At 45.1% G+C, this 12154-nt stretch overlaps 1 protein-coding gene across 3 annotated transcripts in view; it reads left to right on the forward strand.

Annotated features, from left to right (window-relative positions):
- NT5DC3 (5'-nucleotidase domain containing 3) overlaps window positions 1-12154 on the forward strand; it is a 37393-nt gene that overhangs the window by 20272 nt on the left and 4967 nt on the right. For all 3 annotated transcript variants that reach the window (XM_024732168.1, XM_024732166.1, XM_024732167.1), the window contains 2 exons: window positions 4347-4487; window positions 9707-9771. In XM_024732168.1, the coding sequence (XP_024587936.1) occupies window positions 4347-4487; window positions 9707-9771 (206 nt within the window). The remainder of the gene's footprint in view (window positions 1-4346; window positions 4488-9706; window positions 9772-12154) is intronic.

Genomic DNA, 12154 nt, shown 5'->3' on the forward strand with positions numbered 1-12154 from the left:
CAGGGAAGCCCAGTCAGGGTTTCTTTTGCCAGCCAGTCATTTTGAAAGAGTACAAAACTGGCATTTCCAGGAAGTAGCTATTATGTGAAAATGAGGCTTTTCATGCCCCTTGGAATGACTAGAGTGTCTCAGGACTGGAATTATGATTTAATGTATAATTAGCGCAGGATTGAGTGAATCACATCTATTACCACACTTGGTTCCTCATGGAATGAATTTATGTTTGTTGAGTGATTCCAGGCGAGGTTGCACAGCGCACATTTTGCAAAGTCTGAATGAAGCTCCGTGTCCAGGAGGTGACAAGAGTAGGTCGTGGCCGGCTGTCAAACTCCTCTGATATTTCTGAGTATTTTGATATTTCTGAGTATTTTGGCCCACACTGGACTGGCCTCACGTGTGCACGTCTCTGTCGCTCTTGTACCATCGAAACGGTGACCTTTAATGGCTGAGCAGTAGGACCATCTGGGAAGCATTTCAAAGCACACGTGCCTGAGCCCCACTGAGGTGTATGGAGTCAAACTTTCTAGAGGTGGTGGAGGTAGAAGGTTGATCCCAGTGTCTGTGTGTAGTGACACCCTTCCCAGGTGACTCCAGTACACGTGCTGCATGATCATGTCTGTCCAGTGGGTTGAGGTCTAGTGGCAGGAATCGTGGGAGAATTGGAAAACTGAGGTTTTCATCCCATCTCTGCTCTTTATTAGCTGTGTGACCATGGGCACATCCCTCAAGCCTGGATGTCTTCATTTGTAGGAAGAGTGAGATAAGCTAATATATACAAAAGTGCTTAGTAAAGTAGAAACAAAGTGCCCCCTTCAGGATGTTGGCACTCCCAGAATGCCCGGCCAGGTGACGTGGTATCACGGCATGTACCTCTTGCCGTGTGGCCTGTGGGCCTTGAGGATATAACTAACTGTGTGCTACCCTGGAGGCATGTAGGTACATGGCCCCATGAGGTGACACACACACAGACAGGCCTTAGCACTATGAGAAGTAGTTTGTCAAGAATGCAGTAGTTTGTCAAATGTGGTCCCCGTGACATCGGCATCACCTGGGAACTTGTTGGAACTGCAGATTCTCAGCTTCACCCCAGACCTCCTGAGTTAAAAACTCTTGGGGTAGGGCCCAGCCATCTATGTTCTACACAGCTTTCCACACTAAAATTTGATATCAAGATAATGCTGGCCCATAGAATGAGTTAGGAAGCGTTTCCTCTTCTTCAGTTTTTGGAAGAGTTTGAGAAGGATTGGTGTTAATTCTTCTTTACATGTTTGGTAGTGGAGCCATCTGGTCCTGGGCTTTTCACTGTTGGAAGGTTTTTGATTCTCAATTCAATCTCCTGCCTAGTTAGAGGTCTATTCAGATTTACTATTTCTTCATAATTCAGTCTTGGTAGGTTGTGTGTTTCTAGGAGTTTGTCTGTTTCATCTAGGTTGTCCAGGTTGTTGGCATACGGTACTCAGTTCGCAGTACTCTTTTATAGTCCTTCCCCCGCCCCCCCATAGAATTGCTGGTAATGTCACCACTTACATCTCTGATTTTAGTAATTTGAGTCTTCTTTTTATCTTATTAAAGGTTTGGCAATTTTGTGGTTTTTTTTGCTTTTTTTTTGAAGAACCAATTCTTGGTTTTGTTGATTTTTCTCTGTTGTTTTTCTATTCTATTTATCTCTGCTCTCATCTTTATTATTTCCTTTGTCCTGCTAGCTTTCAGTTTAGTTTGTTCTTTTTCTAGTTCCTTTAAGGTATATAGTTAAGTTGTTTTGACATCTTTTTTTAATGTAAATGGCATTGCTATTAATTTTCCTTTTTAGTATTGCATTTGTTGCATCCCATAAATTTGAGTATGTTGTGTTTGCATTTTAATTTGTTTCAAGGTATTTTCTAATTTCCCTTGTGACTTCTTTGACCCATTGGTTGTTGAAGAGTGTGTTGTTTAATTTCCACGTATTTCGGAATTTTTCACTTTTTCCTTTTGCTGTTGATGTCTGGTTTCATTCCTAGTGATCAGAAAAGATACTTTGTATGATTTCGTCTTTTAAAATTAATTAAGACTTGTTTTGTGGTCTAAAATACAGTTGCTCCTGGAGAATTCTCCATGTACACTTGAGAAAAATGTGTGTTCTGCTTTTGTTGGGTGGAGTGTTCTGTATTTGTCTATTAGGTCTAATCGATCTCTAGTGTTGTTCAGGTCCTCTGTTTCCTGTTTGATCTTCTGTCTGCTTATTTTATCCATTGTAGAAAGTGAGCTAATGAGTTTCCTGCTCTTATCGTAAAGCTGTCTTTTGTTCCCTTCAGTTCTGTTAATGTTTCCTTCATATATTTTGGACCTCTGATGTTTGGTTGATATGTGCTTAGAATTGTTATATATTTTTGGTGAATTGACCCTTTTATCATGACATAATGTCATTCTTTGTGTCTTGTAACAGTTTTTGATCTAAAGTCTATTTTGCCTGATATGAGGATAGCCACTCCTGTTTCCTTTTGTTTACTATTTGCTTGGAATATCTTTTTTAATCTTTTCACTTTCAACCTATGTGTGTCCTTAGATCAAAGATAAATGTCTTGTAGACAACATATAGTTGGATTCATGCTAAAGTTGGAAAACCACTGTTTTGAAGTGATCAGACCAATTCATTAACATGTCAGAAGTTATGTGGGCAATGAACATTACCCTTCAAAGGAATCTCTTGAGAATGTAGATCCTTTAATATTGCTGCCGTTTTTCAAAATACATTTAGATGCCCCTTTTGGATTATATTTGAGAGCCAATTTGAGGCATAGGAGAAAATTAGTTTCATTATTATTAATTTATTATCATGTACTTTAGTCTTAGGAATGTTTACCTATTTTCAGAAATAAGATCCACCTTCAAAAGTTTGTCACCACTGGGAATATTTAAAAGAATGTGATGTATGTAGGGTCTCATATAGGAGAAAGAGAACTATTGAAAGGTTTAAAGAAATTCAACCATTGAAGAAGGTAGGCATCCTTAGGACATACAGAGCAGGGATTCTAGCTTTAGGTGAACAGCAGAGTGAATTTTCAAAACAGTAAGCCACATACCACTTCTCTCCTTAAAACCCTTAAAAGCTCTCTCCTTAAAAGCGCCCCTTTCGTCCTCAGAGTAAAAGCCTGGCTTCCTATAATTGCCCTCAAGGCCCTGCTTGATCTCTCCTTCCCCAGCCTCCCTCTATGAAGGCGCCTCCTGCCTCTGCCCTCTCTCCTACTCTGCTCTAGGCTACCTGCCTTGCTGTTTCTTAACACACCTTGCTCCCAGCCTGTTCTTGCCCCAGAGCCTTTGCACTTGCTCTTTTTCCAGGCAGAATTTTTCTTCTCCCACATATTTGCATACTTTGACTCTCCTTACCTTCAGATGTTTTAGCCTTGTCTTCCTAATCACTCTATATGAAATGGTAACTCCTTTTCCCTCTTATTCTGCTTGATTTTTGTCCATTGTATTTCTCACCAGCTGCCACTGTGTATTTACTTGCTTATTTTTTGTCTCTATTTCCCATGAGAGCAGGGAATTGTTAGTTTTGTTCATTACTTTATTGTCAGTATCTAGAACAGGGCCTGGCAAACTGTAATATTTAGTAACTGTCAAATGAGAAAATTAACAGCCATGCATTATGGTGATTGTGTATCTTAGATTTTCCAGGACATAACTTAAGATATTCTGGCTTATTAATGTCATATCATGGGATTACAATATTTGGAATGAAAACGTGATCATATATGTTTGTATTGTGTGATCATTCCAAGTCTGAGATTCCCCATAACCCAGGAGGCTTGGCATGCGGTGGGTGCTCCCCAGTGGTCTGTGGATGAATTGAATGAAGACCTTCCGTAGCATTTCAGTTGACCCTCTTTCTGCCCCTGACCTAAATGTGGTTTTATAGACCATGGTTAATGATTCCAGATCCTGTGTTTCTGTGGGGTCTGTGATTCGCCGCAATTATTTCCAGAACAGAAACTTTCTTGGGGTGAAGTGGTCAAAGCCTGAGGCTAAATTTGTTTTAATTAAGTGTAATTCATTGAATTCAGCTTGGTTAATAACTAACATTACACAATTTCTCCTGGCGGTACGGTGACTTCAGGTATGAGGTCCTAGAAATAATGCAAAGCAGAGGGATTTTCTCAGTACAGCTCAGACAAGGGCAATGAGGCAGAAAGATGTCCATGGCATGCTGCATTGGCCAGAACTGTGTTCCGGAAGCTGCTGGAGAGCTGCTAGCTCTCCCAAATTAAAACGTAATTCAATGAATGTCTGTTGCGTCGGGGAAAGGTCATGAAATGGTTTAAATTCTGTTGAGATTAATGTTGACTTCTTGTGATCTTTGCATTCAGGACTTGACCCTGAAGCATGGCTGGCGAACGGGTGCAATTATCCCAGAGTTGAGATCTGAGCTCAGAATTATGAACACGGAGCAGTACATTCAAACTATGACCTGGCTACAGACCTTGACTGGGTTATTGGAGCAGATGCAGGTTTGGGATTTTTTTTCTCTCCTACTTTTTCTTTAAGGCTGAGGTTAGTCCACTGGTCACAGTTATTTTCAGGTATTTTTATATTGAATTGTGGTCCTGAAGTATGAGGCATAAATTACCCTGCAGAATAACCACTGGGGTGATTTTGCCCCTAAAAGAGTCTTGCCATTTTCCCTAAAGAGAATTTTTAAGATGGCTCCCATAGCCATTTGGAGAAAAGTTTTGTGGGGCCCGTGTGGGAAATCTGGTGTCCTTACTTCCCCACTAAAGCCCCATTGGGAGACCAGTGGGATTCAGGAACCTCCGCCAGTGTTTGGGTCCAGTCCTGCTTCTGTCTTTAGCCTGCGGTGGGACTTATCCGTTCGGGGCCTCCGTTTCCCCGTCTGTAAAATGGAATGAACACTTCAGGCTGGGCACCACGGCTTACTGGGAAGAGTCTCAAAGCAAGAGTCAAGATCCCTGTGTGCAGCCTCCATCTGATTTTGAAGATAACACCTACAGTTGGCTGGCGCACTGGAGTTCAGTGGTGTGTTTTTCTTTCTGTAAGTTACATAGCCAGTTTGGGGCAGTTAGTGAGGAAAGTCGTTTCAGCAGTGATTTCCTGGCCCGTGGAAGCTGCCCTGTGTTGCAGCTGCGACCCCTCCCCAGTCTCACGACGCACCTTGCTTTCCCCCCTGGTTCAGCTGGCCTGGCCCGCAGCGGTCTCGGGGTGAGTGAGTGCCGACTCCTGTAGGTTAAGGGGCATGGATGCTTGCTCTCTTGGCTGCGGCCTCTGGCCATGGCCTGGTGCCCACGGCCTGCCGGCCTGCTTTGGAAATGGGCCGGGAGCCACCTTGCCTGGCCCAGCTGGCAGCAGACCCGGGCAGAGCTGCGGGGAGTGGCAGGTCCTCACTCCAGGGTGCACCCTTGCAGGGCGTGGGGCCTCACACGTCGCCCAGGCCTCGCTTCCAGCGCCCTCTGGCTGCGTTGCTCCTTGGCTCATCTCTCATGAGGACTGGTTCTGTTTTCCTTCCTGTGCTCGTCTGGGAAGTGACCGTCCAAAATTAAAGGGCATCAGTTCCGGGTTAACGTAGCTTTAAGTCTGCGCATAGGTCATACAGTAATAATAGCTACTCTTCAGATGCCGGGCATTGTGCTGAATGCTTGCTCTGCAACATTACTTATAACTCGTCCCAGCTGTCCAGTGTACGATTTTCCACCTTAGAAGAAGGAAACTGAGTGTTTGAGAGGTTGGGTAATATGTCAAAGGTCATAAAATGACAGAGCAAGAACTTGAACCTAGGCTGCGTGGTGCCCAAGTCCCTGCTTTCAAGCGCTGCACTGAAGTGCTTCTTTGCTGTGCGGTTTAGAGCTCTTGGGTGTAGCCAGACCCCTTGCCTTAGGTGCGGTCTCTCTGTGACGCAGGTAGCTGGTCAGCTACACAGGTGCAGCCTGCAGGTAGATGGTGTCGCTGCATTTTAGCTTTGAGGACAAATTTATTTCTTGTTTTCCTGTCTCTGACCTGTATAAAAAGTTTGATGAATAAGGAGTGTGTGTTTTAGAGAACGGAAGTGCTGGGAAGATTTCTGTGATTCACAGAGTTAATTGTATAAGGCGTGGGGTTAGGGAAGGAAGAAAAGGGAATTGACATTCATGCTGCCGCCCCATTTTACAGGTGAGGAAACAGGCTGAGAGATAAGTAACTTTTCCAGAATCTCAAAGTTAGTGACAGCAGAATCAAGCGATATAGAAGTAAGGACTTACTATGCTCCAGACTCCAAGGGCTTTACGGGCATTTCATTCAACAACAGCTTTTGGAAGCAGGCACTGACATCACCCCCATTTTACAGATGAAGAACCGGAGGCAGAGAGGAGAAACTAACTTGCTGGGCTTAGACCAGGCTGTCTGGCCCCAGAGCCCTCATCTCCGTGCTGTGTCACCTCAGTGTCTGGAACACTTCCGTCAGGGTGGATTCACTAGGACATAGAGGAGGGTGGCTGATAATTAGAACAATATCCAAATGAGCATCACTTCTCCCTGTTCCCTGTCTCCTCTCTCCTCTGCCTCTGTGTTCACCTGGAAAACTGTACATTATTCCAGTGATCCCGTGTCAGATGTTTCTGTAGCTCCCCTTTTTCCGATAGTACGCACATAGCATGTTATCTGGACTGTTTTCTGAGGAGAGAAATTTGTCCTCTGAGGTTGGCTGTGATTTTTTTTTTTTTTTTTTTTTTTTTTTTTTGGAAGCCAGCCGTGTTGTTTGGAGCCCAGTCTGATGAATTAAATGCCAGTGTTGAAATTTTGGTTTTAAAAAAGTAGCTATGAAGAATCATTTTTGTTCACTAGCCTTGAAGTGCACTCTCAAGTGGTATGGCCCATGGTGGTGGTGCCGGTGGATGGTGCGGTGTACAGTGTAGGGGCTTCCCAGGTAACCACGTCGGAGCCACGATTAACCCAGGGTGGACAGGCTTCTGCAAAGAGCCAGCTAGTCACCGTGTTAGGCTGTGCGGGTCCTACGGTCTCCGTTGCAGCTACTCAGCTGTGCTTGTAACACCAGAGCAGCCTTAGGCAGTATGTAAACAACCGGTTGTAGCTGTATCCCTATAACTGTATTGGTGGACACTGAAATTTGAATTTCATGTCATTTTCACGCATCATGAAATTATTTTTCTTTTGATTTTTTTTCAACAGTTTCAAGAGGAAACTCCTTTCTTAAGCTCATTAGGCCAATAGAAAAGTGGGTGCTGGGCTGGATTTGGCCTCCCCTGGCACAGGCTGTCAGGCTGCTGGCTAGATTGCGATATCCTGCTCTCACAGGGCTGGGCTGGCCTGTACAGTACATTTTTGTAGATTGAAGTCATGAAGGGCTGAGTATGCTAACTAATGAGTGAGGCTAAAGATGGCTGAGGTGACTGTAGGATGAGCCTCTGGTGTGGGCTTCTGCTTAGTCTTTTCCCGTGCTAACTACCCACCCTTGAGTACATGGTATCACTTAAGGGTTAATTATAACTAATGAATACACAGTCTTTGAAGTCTTTTCAAGTAGATTTCAGACACCTGAGATTGCTGTTTTACAGAGCTTGGCCTTGTAGGGGGATCAGAGCTGGAGAAATGTGGCTCAGGAGAAATTGTTTTCTTTTCATGGGAGGGCCTTGGGTGTGTTTAAACGCTGATGGGAAGGACCCAGTGCTGGTGGATCAATCCAAGGCGGTGGATCACGTGGGAGAGACGATAAATGCTAGAGAAAGGGCAGGTGGGAGGGGGGTGCGGGTAGGCCTTGGATGGGAGGGTGCAAGGGGAGGCTGGGTTAAGGTGCACACCCCAGAGCTCATATGCCCTCTCCTCTGGGGATGCTCCTGGCTCAGATCTCTGGGGCGTTCCTCCTTAGCATGTCCCTCTGGGAACCTTGGGCTTCGCTGGAGATGATCTGTCATCCTTGGCTGCCCCCCATTCTGGAAAAGCTGTGCTGGAGAAAGTGCCTTGGACTTGGAGACTCTTCATGTCTGTGGAGCCTGCCCTCAGGTGGGGGCGCCCACCTGAGGGGAGAGTGGAGAGAAGCATTCACATGGCCTGTGGCAGCTAGTTTCCAAAAGGAGGGAGCAAGTAGACTCACTTTGGTCGTCTTTCTTCTGGTCACTAGTCAGAGAATTCTCCCCTCCTGCAAGTACGGGAGAAGCTTCTCCTTCATACTGGACACAAGTGCAGTTCGTGGGCCAAGAGGGGTGTATGGGCAGAGGTGGGAGGGAAAATCCCCGCCCACAGCCCACAGGCTGATAGCCCATCCTGTGTGCTGTCACACTGTTTTGTCCTGATCTGTGTACCCCCCGCCAGGGCTCCATCTTTTCCTCTCTTACATCTTCAGTAGATAGCACAGTGCTTGCCACATAGTCGGTGCTGAATATGTATGTGGACACGTGTGCGTACAAGTGTGTATATGCATGTGTGCGTATATCTGCATGTATCTATCTATATACATGAATTCCTTGCGGCGCCCTACAGAGTTTTGACCTAGTCTCGTGCTTTGTAGTGCCTGAGTTCCGTAGTAATTTGTTGACCTAAAATGTGAGCGCTGATTGAAACCGCACTCGTAGGACCTACCTCAACACCTCCAGATGTGCTGGACCAGGCTTCCGGCGCTCCAGTAACACATGGCCAGTGGTCGTTCAGTGGTGGCTGCTTCCGGCTGGTGTAGGCAGCGGTGCTGGGCCGGAAGTCCAGATGACAAGCTCAGGGTTTTGTCTGAGTGGCAGAGGCCTGTAGCAGGTGACTTAGTCAAGCTGTTGACCCGGGCATACGTGATAAACGGAAGGGCCTTGGCTGCCACGTCAGAAGCAGATGGTTTGCGTGTTCGGTGTTTTCCTCCGGGTCCTGAGGCTGCCCCTGTGACCATGGACTCCAGGGAGCCCCATCTGGCCCCTGTGGTCATGTGCACCTCTGGCTGCGCTCGAGGGTTCCCGTTCAGCCTCAGGAGCCTTGGAGAGAGACTTGTGAGAATCCGTGTGTTAGGGTGTGTACGGTTGTCATTTTCTTTTTGCCTTTTGCTCACATTTCAGCCCACCCAGAAAATTCTCTGCTTCTCTGTCTGGGTGAGGTGCTCTGCCTTCTTGCCTTTTATAAAAACAATTTTTTTTTCCTTAAACACTTTAAAAGATAATATTAAGGAAAAAGATTAAAGCCAATTATAATTCAACTACCCTTGCACAAATTAAAGAAAAATTTCCCTGTTAATTTCCAAATATATGCACATGTTTTTTACATGCTTGTAACTTGTGGATGTACTGTTACACCTGCTATTTCCACTTAACTGCCGTTTGTGTGTGTGTGTGTATAATACGTATATTTATGATATATATAAATGTGTATTAGGTAGCCTGTATTAAGTATATGTTTATGTGTGTAATGGATAATCCGTGTGTAATGGATACGTTATGCATGTATAATACATGTATATTTTATTTGGATTCATATGCATTGTGCTTATACAAAGCCTTTAATAATACTTTAATATCTCTAGTTTGATGGGAGCCTTGCTTAATGGCATCATAATACGCCCCGTGCACTTGGTGGAGAAGGGCAGGCGGCAGCTGGGAAGTCTGAACGTGTATTATGTCCTGCAGGTGCCTGTCTCTTAGACCTGAATAAAATTCCTCCCAGAAGAGCTGCCCATTAGGAAATTCTCATGACCTAACAGGTTTATTCATACCCAGAACCTTCTCAATAATTGGCTTGTGTCCTGCAGGTTCACAGAGATGCGGAGTCACAGCTGGTTTTGCAGGAGTGGAAAAAGGAGAGGAAGGAGATGAGGTAAGACGGGCCTGTTTTGAATAGAGTAAATCCCCCACCCTGGCCACACTCACTCAGCCCACGTGCCTGGCGCAAGGCCTTCCTGAAGCAGGCTTCGAAACAGTCTTTCTCAGCTGCCAGGGGTGACTGTGACCCCCCAGCATCCAGAACGAGCCAGCTGCCATTAGTGATGAGTGACATTTCCTCGAGGCAGCAGTGAGCTCCCTCACACCTGCTGCCTGCCCTCGAGTTTGTTGTCTGTCCATCCCTCCTCCCATCCATCCCTCCTTCCAGCCCACTTAACTTCCCCGTTTGGGCAGCCATCGGTCCAGTTGTTGGCAATGCCGGTGGCCCAGTGTGGCTAGTGGGACAGTAGCCACCGAGCCACAGTTAATTCTTGGGGCTTCTACAACCCTGGTGCTTATTTGTAACACTGCTGTTTCAGGAATGTGCAGTCACTCAGTATCGTGATGTCTATTGGTGAAGAAAACCCATCTGCTGTCAGAAAAGTTTGGTGGGTGTGTGTCTTAAGGGAACGGTTATTCTTGATTTTTTTTTTTTATTAAACTTGTCGATTTACAGTATTGTGTTAGCTTCAGGTGTACAGCTTCAGATTCTTTTCCATTATAGGTTATTACAAGATACTGAATATAGTCCCATGTGCTCTACATGTGCTCTCCATCCTTGTTGTTTATATGTTTTATGTATAGTAGTGTGTATCCATTAACCCCACACTCCTAATTTATCCCCTCCCCTCTCCTTTTCGCTTGTTTTCTCTGTGAGTCTGTTTCAGTTTTGTAAATAAGTTCATTTGTATTATCTTTTTAGATTCCACATATAAGTGATACCATATAATATTTGTCTTTCTCTGTCTGACCTACTTCACTAGTATGATAATCTCTAGTTGCATCCATGTTGCCGCAGATGGCATTATTTCATTCTTTTTTATGGCTGAGTAATACTCCACTGTATATATGTCCCACATCTTCTTCATCCATTCATCTGTCAGTGGACATTTAGGTTGATTTTAAGGGAACGATTATCCTTAAGAGACCCTGTGGACAGTTGTGCTCTCCTGTGGAAGAGGATGGATGCTGTGCATGTAAACACTGTTGATGTGGCCATTTCTGCTCTTGTGGTTCCCTCCACACCCCCTCCCGGCACAGCTGTCCCTAAGGTTTGTTAGTAGTGCTCACTTCCTGGGTTCTGGCCTCTGAGCAGTGGGCAGCCTGCGGGAGGGCTGTGGTCCGCGTGAGGGGCAGAGTCCATCCCTCTGGGCAGCAGAAGCCACGGCTGTATTGAATCAATCCTTCCTCTTCCCTCTCAGCGTGCTGGCTGTTGGGGGCTTATTCCAACGTGATTATGGGTCTAAAATGTTGGGTGAGAGGGTGATGGGCATATAATGTCATATGACTCTGGGACCCTTGCCCCTGAAGGCCAGACCTGAGTCCTACACTCCAGGGACCTCAAATTATTAAAGAAAAGAATCGTTTCACCCAGCAGAGATTTTGTTTTGAATTCGCATCTCTAACAACCTCACATCTCAATGAGATTTTTCAGTAAAAGTATAAAAACCATTTATGTTGCTCCACCTGCAGACCTAATTGAGGTCTTTCAATTTTCTTCTTTTTATTGTTGTAGCATCTGCTGTCACCATATGACGAAAGAAGGCCTCTACCAACTAGTGGCTTTTATCACACAGTTGTGTAAAGGATTATGTTTTTTGCTGTGTTTATAACTGATTTTTTAACAGTCAAATGGCATTTATCCAGTTTGCTGGAACAGTCTGTGTGTAGGGGTCCTGGCCATTGGATTGGATGGTGTGCATATCCCATGTATGTTTGACGGGGTGTTGTTTTACACACAGACACGTGTCTGCACACCTGCAGGGGCTTAGAGCCTGAGGTAGGGTGAACAGTCTTGCAAGATGCCTGTAATCCAGGCTTTGAGGAGGTGCTTGAAGCTCTGTAATGGATGGTAGAGATGTGTTTACATCACTATAAAATAATCCTTAATCTCTCAGACATAAAGTACTTTTGAGTTTATGATATGCTTTTATTTCTCTTTCCTTGCTTAGTTCTCAATATAACCTGATGAAAAGGGGGCCTTTGTCCCATTCTGTAGACAAAGGAAGTTTGGAGACTCTGAGAACATTCTGCGTCTCTGTGGACCTTCAGAAGCAGCTCCCGTACCCTCTGTTTTTGTTTGGGAAATGGGGTGTGCAGGTTTAGAGGCTCACGCGTTGCCGCTGGAGCCTTCGGCAGTGTTCTCTCTGGCTGGCCTAAGTGGGGAATGTGATCAGAGCCAGTTGATGGATGAATGGACAGACTGTTTTCTCGATTAGAAATCGGAGCTGCTCTAGGCTAATTGGAGTCCTGTACGTGTGAAAGAGTGATTAAAAAAA

This window comes from Neophocaena asiaeorientalis, unplaced genomic scaffold (genome assembly GCF_003031525.2).
Source record: "Neophocaena asiaeorientalis asiaeorientalis breed wild unplaced genomic scaffold, Neophocaena_asiaeorientalis_V1.1 scaffold418, whole genome shotgun sequence".
NCBI lineage: Eukaryota > Metazoa > Chordata > Mammalia > Artiodactyla > Phocoenidae > Neophocaena > Neophocaena asiaeorientalis.